This window comes from Ambystoma mexicanum, chromosome 9, assembly GCF_040938575.1.
Source record: "Ambystoma mexicanum isolate Mex_15411 chromosome 9, UKY_AmexF1_1, whole genome shotgun sequence".
In the NCBI taxonomy this organism is placed as follows: Eukaryota; Metazoa; Chordata; class Amphibia; order Caudata; family Ambystomatidae; genus Ambystoma; species Ambystoma mexicanum.
The window spans coordinates 665998659-666021137 of NC_090931.1; the positions used below are offsets into that span (position 1 = coordinate 665998659).

At 45.8% G+C, this 22479-nt stretch overlaps 1 protein-coding gene across 3 annotated transcripts in view; it reads left to right on the top strand.

The window, feature by feature from the left end:
- STRADB (STE20 related adaptor beta) overlaps window positions 1–22479 on the top strand; it is a 189205-nt gene that overhangs the window by 86030 nt on the left and 80696 nt on the right. For all 3 annotated transcript variants that reach the window (XM_069615476.1, XM_069615475.1, XM_069615477.1), the window contains exons 2-6: window positions 2545–2601; window positions 3543–3623; window positions 4650–4752; window positions 6740–6861; window positions 7362–7470. In XM_069615476.1, the coding sequence (XP_069471577.1) occupies window positions 2590–2601; window positions 3543–3623; window positions 4650–4752; window positions 6740–6861; window positions 7362–7470 (427 nt within the window). In that variant the 5' untranslated portion in view covers window positions 2545–2589. The remainder of the gene's footprint in view (window positions 1–2544; window positions 2602–3542; window positions 3624–4649; window positions 4753–6739; window positions 6862–7361; window positions 7471–22479) is intronic.

The following is a 22479-nucleotide window of genomic DNA, read 5'->3' on the forward strand; positions in this document are numbered from 1 at the left end:
CTGGGGCATGAACGTTTTACTGGCATTAAGGGCAAAGCCAACAGGGGTATGTTCTTACAGGAGCTATTGGTAAATATTGGCAGAACCAACACAACATGTTATTGTAGCTTATGATTACAGCGTATATCGCTACCCATACACAGGGGTATCTGGTACATTTGAGAGCGATGGCCGAGGCAAGGCCCTCTTGTTTGTATGCTAGGTAAAAGCTTTGAAGTTTGATTAACATAGCGCTTTACAGGGGTATACAACAGTACAGATGCATAACAGAGCACTTTTCAGAGGTAGCAACAGAACAGATATACAGCGGGGTGGGATACAGAAGGGCACAGAGGAGGGGTACATCTGTACCGGGTGGAGGGGAGTAGAGGAGTGGGCGTCATCCAGTGAGTCAGGTGGCATGGGGAGCGATGTGATGGCGTAGGTGTTGAGGTGTAGAGATTCCATGAAGAGGTGAGTTCTTTTCTGAATTGTAGGAGTGCTCTGGCGAGTCTGATGCTGACGGGAGGAGGTTTTATAGTCTTTGGGCGTACGCAGAGGGGGCTTGTTTTCTGGTCCTTTCCTTTTTGCAGTGATGGATTTCAAGTCTGCATATGTCCTGGCATCTGGTGGTGCACTGTCCACCAGAGATGCTACGTTTCTCTGCAAGGTAGTTGAGTGACTTGAGGGTGACTGCCTTATAGATGATGCAGCAAGACTTGGAAGTTGATTTGTGCGGGCAGAGGGATCCAGTGAAGGTCGGTGAGGGCTCAGGCGAAGTGATCGTATCTGCATAGACCCTTGATGAGGTGTGCGGCTGCATGTAGGACACTTCTCAGGGGCACAAGGGACGACGATGGGAGGCCTTCGAGGAGTGCATTGCCCCCATCCAGTTGGGATAGGACCAGTGCTTGAACGGTGGATCTAAAGCTGTCCGGAGGGAGGAAGGGTTTGACATTTCACAGAATGGAGAGTTGATACCAAGCAGAGTTTTCTTAGTTATGTGCGCCTTGAAGGAGAGCTGTTTGATGTGGAACCCGAGGGACTTAGCGTAGGTGTGAAGACCTCAGAGTTCATGGTTGATAGCCGGGTCTGTATGTCTGGGTGTTTGGTGTTGTTGTGAGGAGTAGGAAGTCGGTCTTGGGAGAGGTTAAGCTTCAAGTATTCACTGGACATCCAAGACTGGATCGGCGAGAGGCAGGGTTTGAGTCTATGGCTGTCCTTGATGGAGTTGATCTTGATGTAGTGTAGTGAAGTGCTTGGCATGCCCCTGCAGCAGCATGATCATCATGTGCATGTGTGGTGGTCCAGGCCAGCCCAGAGCTTGGTGCGGCCTGTGCTTAGTTGAGGAGTTTGGGGGGAGGGAGGTAACATGGCTGACTTTAGGGACCCCACATTTTGTTTTACACCACTGTCATGAACAGCCAGGGGGATGGGGGAGGGACTCCTGTGGGGACAAGTACCCGCTGGGGAGTGAGGACAACCAGGACTACCTGGGGGATGTGGCAGGCAGGGGTGAGGAACAACCAGGGCCAGCTGTGGCAGAATTAGAGTGCAGAGTGGGGAATAACCGTGGCCAGAAAGGAGCTGGTGGAGAGATGCCTGTGGGGAATAAAAGGACAAGCTGTGGAGGCTTTGGGGGAAGGAGGGGAGACAACCTGGACCAGCTCTGGAACTGTGAAGTGTAGAGTTGGATTACACTCTGGGCCATCCGGGAGAATGGGGGAGAGATGTCTGTGAGGACAACCAGGACCAGCCAGGCATGATTTGGGCATGCAGCAGTGACAACCAGGAGAAGCTTGGAGATTGGGGAGTGGAGTAGATGGACAATCAAGACTAGCCAGAGTGGATATGTGGTGGGCAGGGGCGGTGACAGCCAAGGGGGATTGGAGAGCTGGTGTGGGGGCAAGGAACACCAGCTAAATCAAAGGCAGACGTAAGGACAACTGGGACCAGCCAGGGTAGATTGGGGAAGCAGTGGTGCGTTGGCGGCAACCAGGACCAGCCAGATGACATGGAACTCAGCCATTTACCACTGAAGGCAGCACAACCTCATCATGCCTAGGATCCTGGTATAGGGCGAGGGGAGGGTAAACCTGGCAAACAGGTAATGCCCTCCTCCATGTTGCTCTGCCTTTTCCACCATAGCTTTGACAAGCAGGCCTTTGCTGATCCCTGGTTCTCCTCCTTATACATTTACCATGGGTAGGCAAAGGTAAAATGAGCGAGTGAGTGGCAGGGAGAGTTAAGGATTCTGATGTGAGTACAGCTATCCATTTGAGGAGCCTTCTTGGAGGGAACAGATATCCAAATTATAGAGGTTGCAATGGACAGGCTGAGACACTCGCCTAGCCTAGGATCCACATCCCAAGGATTGAGCCCAGGGCCTTTGGCTATCTGCACTCTAGCAGCCCCATTGCCTGTATAATACAGAGTACACATTTCATGAATTGTGTATCTTCACAATTTGGTTGGATTTCTAGGTTGCTGCTGATAAATGAGGTTTCAATTCCGTGTTTGGATTTTGACTGATCAGAGTAAACGAACATTTCTTTTTGTTTTCAGGACAAATGGGTTCATGTGACTCAGTGGAAGGAATAAAGTGGCCCCATGTCTTGTTGGGTAAGTATGCTAATAAGTTGTTACTTCACTTAATGTTCTGGCGTACATGTTTCGAAGGAACATTCTGACAGAAAGTGCTTTAGGAGGAATCTTATTACTAACGTGTTACGATGAGGAAAGTGTCTACAATATAAACGGCAACACAGCAATGGACCCAATGGGAATGGGGTTTACCGGCCCCCCCTGGCAACTCGGGGTCTGGCGCTAATAGAGCCGGACCGGATTGCAGTAACACAATTTGCGCTGGCAGTATCCTGGCGGAATTACCGCCGGACTTGTGATAGAGCCCCGTTATTTCTTATCCTATGGTTGAGTACACTGAACTACCTGCCAATTTAATGTGTGAAGTGCTTCCTTCAAAATCCTGCAGTGAATTTATGGGCTGTTTACCTCCCTTGGTCCAGTTTGTTGCTACGGTTCATGTTTGTTGGTGTCTTTGAGTTGTTGCTCCGTGCGTTTTAGTGTTTTATTGTTTCCGGTAACCGCTCCAATTGTGCTTTACAAGACCACAAACCATGCACACCCTCTGTTTGTATGAAATCCCAGTGTGAATAAAGTGAAAGCAATACAATAAGGTGGGCCTGTTGTGAGAAGACGAGGAATTCTAGCAAACACATCACATTACATGATCTTGGGGACAAATGGGCACTTTGTCTTTTGAGACGGCAGCTTTGCTGCCAAGGTAGTGATCACATGTTATATTATGTTAGTTGGCATTTATATAGCGCCTTATGTATCATTGGTATGACCTCAAAGCGCTGGTAGGTGGAACGCCCTCGGGAACCGTAGCTCAAGCCAGTAGAGAGAGAGAGTGCTGTATGGTGCGTGGGTGCATGTAGATGTAAGCCAGAGATGGCACACTCTCCATCTTTAAGATGTGCTTTCTCTTCCCACTGGGATTCATGTATTGACGGTGTTTTTCATTTTCAACTTGTATTCAGGATTGTCCATGTTTCAGGAGGACGTCAGTCGACTCGATAACTTTGGAAAGCCAATCCGAAGCCAGCATCCAGCATTACTTGGTACAGAACAGAATGTATTTATTGTCTATATCTTCATCATTTTTGGTGTTACCCGAACACACCGGCTGGTTGTTTCTTGTCGTCACATGGCTAATATCCGATATTTTGTTTCCGTTTTTGGGGCCATGAATCATTTTAATCCGTATACCCACCTGTTATCCGTTAGGCTTCTGTTAGCTTTGGCTGAGAATGGGCTCAGCACACAGGTTTATCAATGTAACAACTTTACAGCACCTCTCGCCCCCACAGCAAAGATCCACCCGTACCCCCATCTTTCCCCCAACCTAGAGTGCCAAGCACAACACTCAACACTGTCCCGGATCAAGGGAAATGCCACAACTGCAAGGGAATCCAGGGTTAGGACAACACCACTTCACCCAGCACTCGAGAGGTGCCTAAATGTACATGACACCCATGTGCACCTCCTGCCGCTTCAACAATGCCCTCCCTCTTTGGGGGAGGTGCAGTGACCTACCCAGTACACAGAGCTACCCAATAGCCACTTAGCGCATGCAGACGTGACACCCTCCTGCTCAATGTCTCTGGCATCCTGGTGATTCTGAGTGCAATGTTGGATGTGCTTCACCCACCGGGGACTGTCTCACTTAAAGTTCCCCAAATCATCTTCTAATAATGAGGGATTTCTACAGCACTTGAAGAGGATTCAATCAGCCTCAGCATTAGCGCCCACATGTGGGACTAATTTGATCCACCTTTTCCCGGTCCACAGTGAGCCTGTTGCTCATGAGCTCTGCTGTCGCTGGAAACAGTCGTGAGAGCCTTCCGCCAGCCCTTGCCACTGAGCAGGTCAATCATATTGTTGGGTCTAATGGTGCATGTGTTTTCATGGTCAAAGTAAAAAGGGGCATTGGCCCCCTTATGTATCGCACAAACCCGCCAATTGCAGGGATAGTTTTATCCCCCTATAATGTAGAAGTAGATTGCTGTTGAGTTTGAGATGCCTAATGACAGATGCTGATTTTGTTTAAATTGCATGAGGAGGTGACCTTTTTATTTTCTTGCCAGGGGGAAGAGCTGCCCGCGCAAAGGGCGCCCTTGACGGCCGCAGGGGATGGAAGGCCTCTCTTGGCCTCCAACGCTTCACACTATGAACTCCGGCTGGAACTCGGTATACTGACACTGTGTCTTCTTTTGAGTTGCATTGCTGGCTTTCCCCAGGGTTACAATGTCTTGAGGAGAAATACATTCTTTTTTAATTCACATTTGATAGATTTGCTGATCTAGACTTGTTTTGGTGTCATCGGGTTGAACATATTCTCCAGGTCGTACTTTGATAAGTAACACTGAAGGCTGCCATTTGCTTCATGAAAGGTTAGATGATATATAAATAGCCTTCATGACGCGCCATAATACTGCACAGTTGTCGGTTACGACCTAACCTCATGAACAGAGATGATGATCACAACTTTTAACAAAATCCCAAATTCCTTTTTTAAAAAAAATCCCAAATATAAAACTTTTTTGACATTACTGTTATGCACTGTATATTTCAAATCCGGTAGTCCCTGTCGATCCCGCTCCCGGCATGCCTTCGCTGCCCTCAATCCTGCGCCCCTCCCATGTGTCCAAGTCTTCACAGCGGGAGCAGGCACTGCCACAAAAGCAGAGGCCAACCCTGAAGCAAGCAGTTACATAGCACCCTCTGCAGTGATTGGGCTGTACTTTGCTGGTAAAATATTTGAATCCCTTTTCGACTCCCTTATGTGTCAATGACAATAGGAACATGTATGCTTGCTATTAATGCCCAATATTTAGCCAGCAAGAGAGAGTTCAGTTTATGCTGTGAATATGGTGGATAACTAGCATTTGTTCCGTTCCCAACAGCATTCGCCTTTATACACAGCCTATTCTTGACACCGCCACTCATGGTGGTCAGATAGCACAGTGAGCTAAGCGCTCGTCCCTGATATCTATGGCAAGTCTGCTGTGGCAGGTTCGAATCCCGGCAGAGTCTATTCAGCCTTTCATCCTTCCGAGGTCGATAAATTGAGTACCAATCTGTGGGATAATAATGTCTCCTGTTATTTCAGTGCTCTGAGACTTATGGGTGTGTAGCGCTATATAAGAAATAGATTATTATTATTATTATGGCTCAGGCTCCATGTGGTACAATGTAAAGAGATGCCCGAGCAAGTAAGCTACCAAATTTCAAGAATTGGCCGAGCACACACTCAAGCCCCTCAGGCATCCAACATTACATTGTGTACTAACTTCGAATTATCCAAATCTACCGCTGATGCACATCTCAAATATTAAAATACCTTTGTATCAGCGCACACCTATAGTAGATACATCTCAGGGAATAATATGTAGTGTTTTCCCGAAAAATGTGGGTGCAGGGGAGGAATACCGACCCTGGCATTAAGCCGTATCATAACATATAACAAAATAGTGTCCAAACTTTAGACACTCCCATTCCCTGCAGACCACAAGTACTGAATAACAGGCAAATAATTTCACTAGTTATACAAAATTTCATAAATTAATTTTTTTTTTGCAATTACAGAAACAAAAACGTGTTCTGCCAATACAACAAACTTGTAGGCTCCTTTCACAATGATGAAATTCTTTCACAATAAGTCCTTTGTACTCAACGCGTTTCGGGGTGCTGAACCTCTTCTTCAGGAGTGGACTTCTGTAGGTATACAAAAGACAAGCGAATCAAGGTCCAGATTTCTCATGCTATAACTCTTCACTTCCACCAAATTCAACTCAATGTTATGCCATTAGTTATAGGGCAACCTTCACCACAGGTGTGTTGTACAGTCAAAATATTCACACCGTCCCATGTATAAACCTCAAACCAGATTCCAATTCATTGAGCCAAGCACAGCAAGATAATAATCAAAAGAGATTGCCAACCCACGCTCCATCCATTCTGTTGTTAAAAAATCTGCCATTCATTTCATGCAGATTATGTAATGTCTAGTTATTCACCCGTGATAATGATTGGGTAATTGTACCACAGAAAACCTGGTGATATGGAATCATTGCTACCTTGTCTAACTCAACGTGGTAAAGCGGATTGCTTCTAGATGTCTTCATCTAGAATAGTTGCTTAAAAAAGTGCAATGTAGTTTTGTATCTGATTCCAGGAAGAGGATTCAACAACTTGACCACAATCTACCTCGCACGCAACACTCCCACCGGGAGAATGGTGACTGTCCGGCTCACAGATCTGGAACAGTGCTCGGACGAACATCTCAAGTTGTTGCAGGCATGTATTCTTCCTTTCGACTGAGGCCTTGCAAAGAACCCTACCTATTTCCCTTAGTTATAATGTTCATCATGTAAAGTATATGGATAGATGGAGTAAAGCTGCATTTCTAAAGTGATCCAAGTGAAATGTGATCCAAGATCTGTCGGGGGAAGCCACAAGCGAGGCTTCATGCCCTCACCCTGCACAAGCTCTGATAGCATTTGAGCCCTAGCCAATCGGACTGTGTTGTACGCTAGACGACCTTCACCCTCGTTAGCGGCCTTCACCTTGGGCTGGGAAGCATTGCTTTGGGCAGAGTCGCCTAACGCACAATAGAGCCCTTTGGGGCAGCCTCTAACGTGTCAGTAAAGAGGCCAACGCTGGGTTGCAAGTAGGACTGTGAATCCAGAATCCCGCAATGTTCAGTCGCCAGTATTTAGCGAAGCGTCTATGCAAAAAAACTGTTTTATTTGTTGACATTGATAGCCTTCTGTTTGTTTCTGCATGTTGTTTTCCAGAATGAAGTGATCATGACCCAATTCTTCAGGCATCCCAACATCCTGACTTTTTCCAATGTGTTCACCACTGGCAGCCATCTTTGGGTGATCGCTCCATTCAAAGCCTACGGTGAGACTTGTGAATGAATATTGGGGACATGGTGCACAAATCGGGATACATGGCTTACCATTTGGGAACTGTGGATTGGATGTTTCCAGCGCAACAACCTCCATTTGAAATAGCATATTAAAATTAACTCTTTGAGAGGAAGAACGTTTGCAGGGCTTTTAGAGGGTTTAGGTTTGGGGTGGAAGAAGTTTAATAATCAGATTTGCACCTGTCGTTATAGAAGTTTAAAGTAGATGATTTTAAGCACCCTGGAGGTTGCTAGGGGGTACCGAGAGCAATATATTATGATGCCCCATTTGTTAGCAATGGACTTTTTCTGGTGTGTAGAGGCAAGCGATCTACAATTCCACAGAGTAGAGGCAGCCGGTGTACAATGGATTTGTTTGATGCAAATCCTTTGATTCAGGGCACACAGAAAAGCATTCAAAACCATATGTATTTGACTATTTTAAAGAAAGTAAAGTACTTCTAGAAACACAGTGCATGCATACCGTTCGGAAAATCAAGCAGAACTCTTGATCCCCAATACAGCGCGCACGCCTGTGTACATACGTGTGTAGGAACGTTAATTCTCATTAATATTCTTGTGTAAACTTGTAGAGTATAGCATTCAAACTGAGGGTGACACAAGGAATCTGGACGATGAGCCTGGAACATTTCCCATCTTTTTTAATATAACTGAGTAGGTTGGCCCTTCCCTCTATGGATTATTTTGTGGGGTTGCACACTGGTGCTTGAATTTTCAGTGCCGCCTGTTCACACCTTAGGATTTGAAAGTCTCTCCATGTATTGCGGGTCTGAGGTCAAAGGCCCACGCAGAGGAGAATGTGGTGTCCATTGTGTTCATCTTCTGAATCGCAGCTAATCACCCATGGGTGGCCAGGCTACTTGCTTGTTCATTTGCTTCACCAAAGTTCCTGATTCATCTGCAGTTGCCCCTACATATAAACCTCTTAACTCCGTAGTCGACCTGTATGCATTGATCATCGAAATTCGCGGGCACTCCATTCCGCTGATCAGTTGGGAAGGCTGGGTCTCGGGAGGCTGTGGCGCTGCTATTGTTACCACCGTTCTCAGATCGCAAGGAATGCCTGATGGGAAACACTTTGCCATTCGGTCAACTGAGCCTTTTTCAGTGCTCACCTGGAACTCGGCCACTTCCCCTTCACGCTCTCCTCACTGGCGCAGCACGCTTTGTCGTGCCACATAGCTCAGGTCTGTGTTGGTAGCTTACAATATAAAATGCAACAATTTCTGGGGTGGCTTAATGCCGCCCGTGTACAATAGTCTGGCCAACTTCACTGTTGTGCAGATGGTGAGGCAGCCATTTTGCCTATCACCTACTCTCTCCACCGCTGGTAAGCGAGAAAGGGAGCATTTCTAACTTTGGCTGTTGTGAGAGAGAAAAGTGTGTGGGTCATTGTCATCATTTTCCTCACACACAATTGAGTGACACACAGTATGGTTGTAGGTGGAGGTCTTATTTTACGACTTGGTTAAACATTCTTTGCGGATTTAACTGCACAATTAAGATCACATCTATTAAGTTTCAGCCAGTCATTGTGCATTTTTACAGAATTTGAGACTAATCAAAATCAATTCTGTAGTTCCTCAACCCCTCATTCTATCATGAGGTAAAGATCCGATAATTGAAATGAGACTCTAGGAAGTTGCTACACATGGTGGGTCGTTTTAGTTTAGTTTATTTATTTATAAAGCGCACCTAACCCTGGGGTAACTGGATGCATGAACTTGATACATGGCTACAGAAAACAGAGCAAGAATGAAAATAAAAACCGGTAAATACAGAAACAAGCCGGCTCAGAGTTACAGAATAGTCGGAGTACATGCAGTTAAGTGCTGTGGCTTGAAGGAGGTTACAGTTGTTTGACGAAGCCAGCCGATGGCAGGTTGTTGATGCAAAAGGTTGTTAATAAGCCTTGTCTTTAAGCCAGTTCTTTACTTTGGTTTTGAAAGGCCAGAAAGATAGTTCAGTTCTGATAGAGAGAGGGAGCGAGTTCCAACTTTGGCAGCTTGAACAGGGAAGTTGGCTCCTCCAGCAGTTTTTAAGAACTCATGCCCCATGTTCATTTTTATACAAAGAAGCATTGATTATGTTGGATTTTTACATTTGTACTTTAGTTGGTTGATAGACGTGACTTTACAATGGTTGGTAGTACCTCTGTTTTTCTCCTTTGAAGGATCTCATTTCTTTACAAACTGCCATTTGTAAAGAATGGTGGAACACCCATTGGTCTGGTGTCTGCGAAGGCTTCAGAGTCGCAGCCTTTTCCACTTGTTTTATGGTTTAATATTTCCAGCAAAGGCATTTTTAACATGACGCACAATATTTCACTCGGCCGATGAAGCACGTTCAATAGAAAGCAGTTGAAAAAACATTGACAATTGTTTAATGTAAAGACACAACTAGTTGCGCTGTTTGAGAAGGTTTTTGATCTTCGGTTTTGCACCTTTGAAAATAGATCTTTTATTTTAAAAAAATGTCCCCTTGCTTTTTTTAGTCTCATTCATTATTACATTAATGCCAGGATTTCGCCTATACAAGGCTGTCACTTGCTCACATACTTAAGATGGCCCTACACATGTTTTAGACACATGGAGGATTAACTTTTTATGCATGTAGTTGTGCTGTTTTATGAGCGTGTTGGAGTCACACTGTCAGATTACCTCATTAATAACATCTATATTTTTGCAAACTGTACTTGTGTTTTATATCATTTATATAACGATATATGCCAAAGCGCTTAACAGACAAAGGTGGTACAATTGTTATGTAAAATCGAATCAATTGAGAGAAAATGTATGTGGAAAGTAAATGGGCCTTAAGACGGGTATGAAAGAGAGACAAGGAAGACACACTTCCAGAGGGAGCTTATTCCAGAGTTTTGGTGCTAAGAGCGAGTAAGAGTTGAAACGAGATTGGGCACATGGAGGCTGAGAGACCAAGGAGAAACTGAGATGAGGAGCGAAGGGAGCATGATGGTGAATAGAAATAAAAAATACATCGGTAAGGAAGGATATGAAGGAGCCATTCCTTGGAGAATTTTAAAGATGATACAGAAGAAATTAAACAGTAACCGTAATTCAAAGGAGTGCCGTTGAAGAGATTGCAGAGCAGAAATTAGACTCCCGAGAGGAGAGACGGAAAAAAAGGTAAATGGAAAATCTGTAAATATATCTTAGGGGAGTTAACTAATAAGCAGTAAGACCAAGCAGGAGAGTGGAACAGTGGAAAAGTCTAGAGTAAATAAGATGGGAAACAAGTCATGAATACGAAAGTGATGGGACCAAGCAGCAGAAGAAATATGATATGATATGGCATTCATGACACGCCTGTACACAAGTGTTTCTTGGCCTGACAAGACAAGGAGGGGGAAACATAGGGAGGACAAAACAATGATCTTACTAGGCCCTGTTTCATTCAGAACAACCAGGTGCAGGGAAATGGAAAAGGAGAAGTGCAGAGGGGCGTTGGGGTGGAGGTAGAGGTGCAGCTAACTCAAAGGTGCAGTCAGTGTGTGGCTCAGTGCAGGTTGCTCAAGAAGTGCAGAGAGAAGGGGCTGTAGGGTTGCAGATACAGACCACAAGTGCTAGGGAAGCCGGGAGGCAGTGCGAAGTGCAGGTGGACATACAGGAGCCTGGGCCCATGTTCAGCGAGTAGCCAGGTGACCAGTGCATCGAGCAGTCGGGACATCAGTGGAGAGGAAGAGAGAAAGCAGAAGCGAAGAGGAAGGTCTTAAGTTGCTTCCAGAACCGGAGGTGGTTCTGCTCAAGTTTGAGAAAGGCAGGGAGGCAGTTCCAGACGGAGGTCCCAGCTGAGGAAAGAGACCTGCCCCCAACTCTCTGCTTGGAAAAGCAACTGACTCTCAGAGAGTTGGAGGTGGATGAGGGGAGAGCTTGAGAAAGAGAGGAGATGTTTAGGAAGAGAGATTTGGAAGTAGTGCAGTCCCAGGCTCCAGAAAGCCTTGTGGACGATGCAGAGGGTCTTGAATTTAATCCTCGCCGCCACTGGGAGACAATGTAGAGATTTCAGAGCTGGAGACATACGGTCCCTTGGCTTGAGGCCAAGGACAAGTCTCACAGTCCTTTTCTGGATAAGTTGAAGAGGTCTGAGAGTAGAGGCAGGAAGATGTTGCAGTAGTCCAGCCTAGAGAGGACCAGAGCTCTGGAGATAGTGAGCTTCTGGGGGAAAGTGAGGAAAGGAAGAATACCTCTGAGGAGGTGCAACTGATAGTTTGACTTCTTAATATAAAAGAAAGAGAAAGTGTCCAGAATTGACTCTAATATTACGAGCAGAAGAAGAGATTGTGAGAAACGAAAGGGAGAAAGAGATAAAAGGAGAAGTAAAGGCAGAGGGATAGTCGGGCCAGGGGAAAAAATAACATCACTCTTAAATGATTAAGAAGTAGATAGCGCTCAGACATTCAAGACTGAATAGACAAGAGACCAGCTGATGGCATAGAAAGGCTAGTTTCAGAGAAAGGGGAAAAGAAAGAAAGATTTGAGAGTCATCAGTAGATATGATAAGAGAGACAGCAATAATTGATAGAACAGGAGTTGTATATAGAGAGAAAAGAAGAGGGCAAATAACTCATGCCCGAGGAACACTACACTGGCGAGGGGGAACAGGAGAGGATTGTCCTGCTGAGGAAACAGAATAGATGTGATAAGTCAGATAAGAACGAAACCAGTGTAGTACAGAACCTGAAAGCAAAGATGAGAAAGAGAAGCGAGAAGGATAGTATGATCAACAGCGTCAAAGGCTGCTAGAATAGAATACGAGTAGAATAAGAAGAGAAGATTGTTTTGCATACCGAGCGGACAGTAGAGGGTGGCAAACAGAAAGAAGAGCGATCTCGGTGGAATGAAAGGGGCGGAAGCCAGACTGATAAGAGGGGGAGAAGAGCATTTGTATGTTGTGTGTGGCTTGTATTTCACTCACGTTCAAATAGTAATATACTGTGCTATCACTGGGAGAAAGGATCTCTCCAGTGCAGTAAATCCGTGTTGCATAAGTCATATTGTTGGTCTTTATCTCAGAATCCATGATGCTGGCTACATTAAGAGTTGAGTTTGCCAGTATTCCCTATCAGAAGGCTGCGTGCAATTACTCTTGCAGTATTCTGAGCAGCCCCCCAAGATTAGGAATTTACTGCGGCTAGGGTGACAGTCATGCCAGGCATTCAGTGTTTCAGAAATGCTGCACACAACACTTCAGAATGACCCCATGCCATGTCTTTGCAAATTTGTTCTAGTTTCCTTCTGTTCAAAAGGTGGACATGCATATTGGATAGCAGCAGCCACACCCCCCTCTGTTCCCAGGAAGAATAATGCGCAGAAGGGTCAATAAGGCGACTTCTGTACATAAAGGGGATGTACATGTGGGCATTTGAGATTCCCAAAAGATCTTTCCTTTTGTTGAAGGTGAGCACCAGCGTATTCCTTCACGTATAGGAACAAAAACATTAAACATGCTTAGCGAAGGGGTGGAAGGAGGACATATTTTTGCCTCCATGTTTGAAATGGGGGTAAAAATAAGAGATATTTTGAGGCGGTATTCCATCTTGTAATCATGAGGCGTTTACCACATGAGATTTCAGTCATCCGGCCTAGACCGGCACTTCCTTCCCTGGTGTTTATACAAAATGCACACATCTATTCTCGACTGGGCCCTAATTGGCCTGGCAGTTCCAGTATAATTATTCTAGAGTTTTTCCCATGGGAAATGTAAGGTAAACCTTGACAAAAAGCCATAAAACCTCAAGGGCCTGCCTGCTTGAGTACTTCATGAGTCCATCACACAGCCAAATACTACTTAGTAAGAATGATCTATTGTTCTTTGTAAACTGCTACGTGTATACAGTCCCATTACTTAAAGCAAAAAAGTGATGGGTGGAAGGTTTTGAATTAATCTGAACCACTGGCACTGCTCTGGGCAACCTTCCACACCACCGTTTTTTAGCCCACCTGCGCCATTGTAAAAAGGGGTCCAGCCATATGCAAATCATTCAGGTACAGCCACCCGTGGGAGCAGACCTGGCCAAACTGCTAGGCCAGGTCGCTCTGCACGGAAATACAAGCAACCTGTGATTACTGGCTCTACATGCACACACGCAATTGCAAAACATGCCCCCTTCTTCTTTCCCCATCATTTGTGTTTTGTCATGCCTTCACCCTCTTTGCCCCACCGCTTATCCTTCTGCCCTGCTCAGTTTCCTCCGCTAAGGTATGCATACCACTGGCAGGGGGACCGTATGCCACCCTTGGTGACATCCTCAGCCCTGTAAGATCACTATGGTGGTTTTTGGTGCAATATAAAACTTGAGTAACATAATATACAATATTCCTGGAATTTATTATGACGTATAATACCTTATTCACTGTTAGGACAGAATTGCATTTTTGGGATTTCTGAGGACCATTCTTAGGGTTCACTAAACAGTTTACTTTTTCCCCCTTCTTTATTTCTTGATCTCTGACCTATTTCTGTGGTCAAAGGAACTTATACTGAAGTCCCCCTGCCACTGCAACTCTTTTTTGTTAGTATATGGTCCTGGGTTGCCCATAACCTCCCTGGTCACGGGTGCTTTTTAAGAACCCGATTTAAGCCCAAGGGTGATTGTATCTCCCTACATTGGTTTTGGGGGCTAGGCTGGTGGCAGCTGTAATTTAGTGTTGGTTTCACCAGGGATGCTAGCAGATGTACCACACTGGTAGCCCAGTGTTACTTTATTGTAGCCATTGCGCTACCAATGTTTTTATTTCAGTTCAGAACCAGACCATTTTATTTATTGAGCTTGCTTTGTCTAGGCAAACTATGAGGTAGACTAAAATGACTTTTGTGCACTTGGGCTCATTGTGAACTCAGCCATGCATCCTCTGTAGTGGTCTGAACTAATTTAGACCAGTTCCTGGACCTGGGCAGCCCATCACACTTCCTGTGGGGGTGGGTCTGGGTGTTTGACAGTTACATTCTTTTACAGTTTTTGGGGCTATCCCATTGGCTGGCCACCAAAACCTTTGATTTAAATCCTATGTGATTGGTGTGATGGCTTAGGCCAGCTCCTGTGAGTATGGGTAGGTCCGGGGGGAGAGCCTTATCCAGTCTCCAATTCTATCCGATTTTCAGAAGATGGGCAGGTTTACTGAGCTGCTTCATGATTATTTGCTGTTTTTGCCATTTCTGGATTTTCCTGACCAGAGCTTGGCTTAATGAATGGATCCTGTGTGCTGGGATAACCTCTGGTTCTGTTTTTCGACTGCTGAGCATCCTTCCTAGGCTTTCCCTCTTCTCCTTCTGATATTCCTTGTTAGCTTAGGACAGGCCTTTCATCTTGGTACCATTGTCCAGGCCGTTTCCCTGCTGCTTTCTGCCTTTTATCGCCTGATCCTCACACCTTGGGGCTGGAAGCTGCCATTGCCTGTAAGGGTGTTGGGGGTCAGACACATCACTTCATGTGCTCCCCTGGCCTTCCTCCACTGTTGTTTTTGTGTTGGGACTGTTTCTGCTGGAGGCCTGCCCGCCTTTGCTCATTGAGCCATAGGAACCTGTCTTGCTCTGGTTTTGATACCCTTTTGGGGCCACCTCTATTGCTGCTTTAAATTCAGGATGTTTGGTTCCACTGGTAGGATGGCTTATTTGTTGTTGTTTTATTAGCTGTTGGGGCTGTTGTTGGCTCAGGCACAAAGTCCAGATCTTTCATCTAGCCCTGTAAAATAAGAGCTGGATTCACAGGTTGTTTAGTCTTTCTGAACTGACATTTTGGGAACCAACATCATGAGTGCTTATCTGGGGGGGCACTGGGTTAGTGTATTATTTTGGATACTTACCTTCAGGGGTCACTGTGGTCCATAATAGAATATTTCTCTAGGGGTTCTTCAAAGGCTGTTCCCCATTGACTTCTATTAGGGCTGAATCCTGCTTGGCTGCATCTTGTGCTTGACCTAGAACCTGGGCGTAGATCTCTTCAAGGTGGTCTTCTCTGGGGTCCACTGAGGTTGTTAGACACCATCTCTGCATCTGTGGAGAGAATTGGGACCTGCCTTTTTACCACAACCAGTTCCACGTGGGTCGCTAGCAGGGATTTAGCTACGCCTACCTACAATCGTACTGGCTAAAATGCACGCACACACATTGTAAATTCCTTGGACTAATCTCTCATATCCGGGACTTCGGTCCTCCCAGGGCGTTCACCTACAGTGCCTTGAGGCCATACCAATGTCAGTAAGTGCTGTACAAATGCCATATTACATTACATTGCATTACAACCGAATAATTGCCTACCAACTTTGTCCTGTATTCCTTGTGAACTTTAAAACGTATCTTATACTTTTCTGGAAGTGGCTCTAACAGGTACATTCCTGGACAGTGACATATTTCCTGGGTTCACTCTAGGCCAATTGAGTTTAGATCCAAACACTAGAATTTTAGCCAGTGCTCTTGAGTTTCTCTGCATTTCATTCTTGTATTGGGAAATGCCTTGCTGCCTACCTACCACTGCCCGTTTCAGCTATTCTGACTGTGTCTTGCTCCTCATTATTTCTGCATTTGTGAAGTTCTGCCTTATAATATTGATGTTGAATTGCCTTGCTATTATGTGTCACATTTTGCTATATTGTTATCTCTGCTTTCACTAGGGGTGTAGTGAGTCCCTGTGGCTGGTGCTGTAAGCCTAAACTAATCCTGTCTTTTGGGTTTGTGTTTTACCATGTGACCCATTTTTCTTCCCCTCTAGCTCTATATATTTACTGTGTAGTGTGCCTTTGGATCATCCTGGTCCCTGTGTGTTAGAGGGGCAGGAATACTGTGATAGTGTGCAACTTGGGTACTGATCATGACTGAGTGAGTAAATGTAAAGTTTCACTGTGTCTATGTTCCATTGTCTCCCCCAAACTCCTTGAGACTATTAGTGTAATGCCTATCACCAAATAGTGTCCTCACATGTTAGCGGGTGAGGTGATAACTATCTTAGTTGACATTTACTATTTTTTGTATACATCCGCGGGTTACATCTTGTGGAAGGCGTGCCTAAAATACCTATTTTTAACATAATAGATATTCTATGTGTTACGTTATTAAATCATTTTATTTGTCAGTTTACCAATGTTGGGTGTTTTCTTTGGTTAACTATGTGTACTAACTGATCAATCCTACCAGCCCTCCTTCCTTGCTGAGTTTAAGTCTAGCTGCTCTGTCTTGCTACCTACCTTTAGAGGGGTTTGGCTCCCCTTCTGGTTGGTTATGTTGTTCTGCCATTAGGCCAGGTGGTTGTACAGCCCTCACCAGAGACCTGTAGGAAAACCTTTCAAACATTCATCCATACTCGTGCAGACAGTAGACATAGCCAGTTCTTAGTACTACTGCATTGAAGTAGTCTTATTTGTAAGGAATAAGTTACTTACCTGGAACTGCTGTTTTCCAGCATTGGTATCTTTCATAGATTCACATGCTGTTTGAATATTCCCCGTCGTCCGGCTGGGAATTCTAGGTAGCATTAAAGCAGTTTACCTTTAAATTTTAAACTGCTTGTCACTTTAGTGCGCTATTAGTCATTTTTGGCTCATATTGCCCACATCCAATTAGACAGGTCCCTTTAGCTGCACCCCTGGAGGCCATCTTCAGATTTGGCAGCACAAAAATGTGGCAATATGAGCCAAGAAGAGCCGTAAGAGGAGTAGAAGGGAGGGTTGCATGTGAATCTATAAAAGGCACCAATGCTGGAGAACAGGAATTACAGGTAAGTAACTTATTCCTTCTCCGGCATTGGATCTTTCATAGATTCACATGCTGTTTGAATAAGGTTATACAGCAGTACCCACATACAACGAAAAATGGGTGGAGGCATAGCTCAACATAAGTAACAAACTCACTTCTGGAACACTTACCTCATGCGAACAGACACTGAAGCACTGCTTGGCTGACCATGGACTCCTCCCTGGAATCCCTATGAACACAGTAGAACCCTGCGATGAAGGTATGGATAGACTGCCACATGGCTGCTCTGCAGATATCAAGCAGGAGAACACCGGACAGGAACGCCGTAGTAGAAGGTACATCCCTTGTCAAGTGCGTTCTTGGTCTTTCTGGAAGGGGCCTGTTGGCCATACGATGACAGTGTGAAATACAGGCCAACAGCCATCTAGCAATGGAAGACTTTGAAACAGTGTTGCCCCTGCCGGAAGATCTGAAAGCTACAAACAACTGGTAATGACTTGCAGAATTCTTTAGTGCGAGCCCCATAGAACTTGAGGACTTGGGCTACATCCAGAGAATGCAAGGATCGTTCTGCAGGGGATGATGGAGAGCCAAAGAAGACCAGCAGAATCAAGGGTTCATTAAGGTGGAATGAAGAGGGAACCTTTGGCATGAAGGGTTTGTGTGAAGGACCACCTTAGACTGCTGAAAGGTCGAGTAGGGAGGCTTACAGGAGATGGCCTGTAGTTCGCCTACCTGTCCGGCAGAAGTAATGGCAACTAGGAATGCCGTTTTGAAGGAGAGAAACTTCAAAGCAGCTCATTATAGAGCCGTGAAAGGAGGGCCCATTAGCTTTGAGATGACCACATTGAGTTCCCAAGCTGGAGCAGGAGCTTGGACAGGGGAAAAAGTACAAAACAGTCCCCTGAGAAATTCTTTCACCAACCTGTGGGACCAAAGGGAATGAGTGCCTGGGAAACACGTATAGCGTGAAATATCTGCTAAATGCACCTAGTTAGAAGAGTGAGCTAAACCCGAATTAGCCAAGGACCAGAGGTATGGCAATACGTCTACTGCCTGAACATGCAACGGGTCCAGACGATTTGTACACCAGATTGTGAAGTGCTTCCGTTTGCTTTTGCAGTAGGGAAGTGTAGATGACCCTCATGTCATGGCTAAGATGTCGCGGCAGTCTGAAGGTAGCAGTACGCTTCTGAATTCTAAGGCTGCAGGAGCCAGGCTGTCAAGTTGAGAGATGCTGGGTCGTGATGTAGGACAGACCTGCCATCTCTGGAGAGTAGGTCAAAGAGCGGGGGCAACCTGATGCAGAGGGCTACCGATATGTGACGCAAGTCTGAGCACCTGGACAGCCAGGGCCACTTTGATCACTGTACAGTGTTACTGCTTGGGTACACTGAAGACTCGAGGCAGAAGCGGAATCGGGGGGAAAAGCATAGGAGACCATCCCTTCCCACGGGAACAGGAATGAGCCTCCTAGTCTTCCCCACTGAAGAAACCTCCTTGTAAATTTCCGCATTTCTTGTTCGTCGAGGTTGCGAACAGATCGATCTCTTCTGGATGCCCCCACCTGGGGAAGAGTCAGACAATCTGGTCTTTGTGAAGCTCCCATTCATGGCAGGATCTGAGCTCTATGCTCAAGGAGTCCACTATCATATTGTGAATCGCTGGTAGATGGAAGGGGAGTAGGTAACATGTTGTGCGACAACAACCATAATGCTTGGGCTTCTGCTGACAGAGTTGGCGAGCATGCCCGCCTCCTTTCTTGCGAATATAGAATGTGGTGGTGGCGTAGTCCATGAAGACGCAAACCACCCAGTTCTGCAGCTGAAACTTAAAGGACTTCAGAGCCCAGAACATAGCTCGTAGCTCTAGGACATTAATGTGTAGAGAAGTTTCCTTGGGCAACCACAGACCTCTGGCATGGAATTTGCCTGTGTGAACTCCCCAACCCTCCAGTGAAGCATCCGTGGTGACCGTGATCGTATGATCTGGGAGGCAAAAGGGCACTCCCTGGTTGAGTTTGAGATGACGACTCCACCATTGGGCAGCGTTGCGAAGGGGATGTGTCAGACGCAGTCTGTCCTCCCAGGACCCTGGCATTTTCTGCCGACTGGCATCCAGTAACTGATGAAGTGGTCTCATTCGGAGCATGCAGTGTGATGCAGGGGGACATAATTCCCAGCATGGACTTGAGGGAGGACTGAATCAATCGGCAGCTAGAGGTTTGGAAACCACCCTATCTTCTGAAGGCGTGGCGACAATCTATGTTGTTGAGGCGTGAGCCCAAGGACAGCGAGTTCTGCAATGGCTTTAAGCAAGACTTTGCAAAGTTCACTGAGAAACACAGCGACGTCAAGCATAGGATAGTGTCAATGGAGATAGTGTGGTCCGAGGCAGATTCCTTTGCATGCAGAAGCGAAAGCGCCTGCTCACGCTTATCGTCCTATAAAAAGTCAAGTATTGGACCAAGCTTGAACCAAAACTCCTGGTCATAGCAGGAGAGAATTGCCATAGAGTTTGCCAATTTGATAGTTGTAGTGGGTGTAGAAATGACATGCTTGCCAAAAGCATCGAGTTGCTTTCTTTTCTTTGTCTGGCGGCACAATACAAGGGGTGAAGGGTTTGCAGAGCGCTTCCGTCTGCTGCAGAGAGGACAGAGTTAGGTCTGGGCTGTGTGCAGAGACATTTAGTTGTGGAATCCAGGACCTTGTACTTCTTTTTCGAAGCAATCTTTCTTGGATGTAACTGAGAACGGATTCCTCATCAACAGAAGGCCGTCAACCCAACTATCGTCTAGTACGGGGATGGCTACCACTGACTTTCTGATAGACTCCTACCTTTGGTAAAGGTAACCCCTCCTTTTTCTGTTCCTATGAGAGAAGATCAAATAATTTTCACTGCTCACAAAGACTATCTTGTCTGGAGGAGAGTCTCTTCGAGGTAGATCTGCTGACTCGCCCACACCTGTCACCAGATCTTCAAACCCGTTGGTGTGAGTCTCCTTGAGGGCGGCTGGTGGCAGAAGTGTAGCCCATGTAGAAGGCCTGGAAGGTGGTGGAGGAACCAAAACTTCTTTCACAGGAGAAATAACGTGGCTGTGAGAAAAGAGACAATGGTGCCTCAGGGAGCCATTGCTGAAGCTCTGAAACCAGCGTTTGTAACACTGACAAAATATCCATCTATATTGGGTGGGCCTGGAAGGTGTGGCAGCCTGGACAGGCGTCTGCCTAGAATTTGTACTGGGAGCAGGTTCCAGCTAAGCAGGCACTTGCTTAGGAGGAGCTGCTGGTGGTGGCATACTAGAAGGTGGAAGCACACCACATTCATCATCTTCTGAAAATACCCCTTCCTGTATGTCATATCAGTCATCTCCCTGTTGTAGCAGCTGTTTAGGTGGGCCCATGGCTGGGCAGGGAACAGCAGGTGGTGCATATGGGCCCAAAGAAAACAATGGCTTAATATGCGTTGAGCTGGGAAGGTATGACATTGCTGACTGGGCCTCTCGGTCCACTGCACTCCACATGGAAAAGACAAAACCAACTGTCTGTGAGCAGACTTGATCGTCGACAAGGATGTGCTTGTCAATGGAGTGGGTCTAGATGATCACAAGGTGGTTGGTGTAGATGCAATTGACTTAAATGTGGCAGAGATGTTGACTTGATTATCGATGAGATGGTTGACTGAGCAAATGTAGTTGTTGACGAGATGATCGTCGTCATCAAATAGGACTTTGGCCATCCATGGGCCCCAGACGAGGATGGCATAGACGGAGGAGCCGTACTCGTGGATGAGCAGCGCTCCTCCGAAGTGGAGTGCGTAGATGATGTAGAAGGCGTTCTTGTCGCCGTAGTAGGCACTGAAGTGACCGTAGGCGTGGACAATGACATCAACAAAGTCGCCAACGAAGGAGCAGCCCTAGCATGCCACTTGTGTGCTTTTTTTGCCCTCTTTCCCTGGGAAGATTCTTCATGAGACCTCAACCTCTTTGATGATGGTGTGCGCTCAAGGGGTCTGCTGTGCCTGGCAGAAGTGTAACTGCGGACAGAGGACGAGACAAAGGCCCCAGCTCGTCGTCCAACCACGCCACTTACTTCCTGTGGTGGTCCTTGTAGGTCTTGGGCGAGAACGACTGGCTGATGGTGCAGTTGTTCAGACCGTGGTCCAGTTACAGAAAATAAAGGCATTCCTCATGAAGATCCTCAATATGCACTTTCTTAAGACTTAAGGAGGCAAGTCGAACAGGCCTTGAACAGGCTTTTCTTGTTTGTATCTTCCATAATGATACCGGATACTTGAAGGCCTCAAACGAAGCAGAACAGCAACCCCGGAGGTGACAGAATGGACAGAGTTTTCACACCAGCCAGTGAGAAAACAATGCAGCACCAAACGATGAAGAATTATTTTGATAAAACGAAGCAATAATAGACAAAAAAAAAGTTGAATATCTGAAGAGAGAATTCGCGAGGACTCCTAACACTTAATGTCCAGTAAAAAATCTGAAGATGGCCTACAAGGGTGGAGGCAAGGTGACCTGTCTTATTGGCTGTGGGCAATATGACCCAACAATGACTCTAATAGAGCACTAAAGTGGCAAGCAGTTTAAAATGTAAAGGTAAACTGCTTTAAGCTTACCGAGGATTCCTAGCCTGATGAAGCGGAATATTCATGCAGCATGTGACTCTATGAAAGATCCAATGCTGGAGAAGTGTGGCTAGACTAAACACAATCTCCTACTTCCTGGCCTGCAAACTGTAAAACTGTACCATTGAATGCTTGATAAGAGGCAGTTAGTGGGATCTGCATTACAGTTTGTCAAACTACTTAAGATTCTTTGTTTTCAAAAACACAGCCTGCTATTGTGTCTGAGATTGGAAACTAACCTAACACTTTAATTCAGTTGTTTCTATTAAGTTTTTTGCCCAATCCATTTTTGTTAGCCTGTTAACTGGTTAAAATCTTCATTTGAAGGCTTAGGTTGTGAATGCCATGATAATATGATCATTTCATGTATTATTTCTTTTGATGCTTACGAAATGAAATCCTTCTTTCAAAGCTGGTCCAAGAGGTGCCTCTGACATGGGACCACCTGCACTTTACAAGTATGACTGGGCCCCTAATCCTTCCAATGTCAGGAGCTGGAGGAATCCAGGTAGAAGCGCAAAACCAAGGAGACACTTTATTATTATGCATTATCCAGAATGCAGCACAGGCTTTCCTTTCCTTCACCATGCCTTTTACTCATTCAGTGGGTGCAAATGAACTTGTACCTCAAA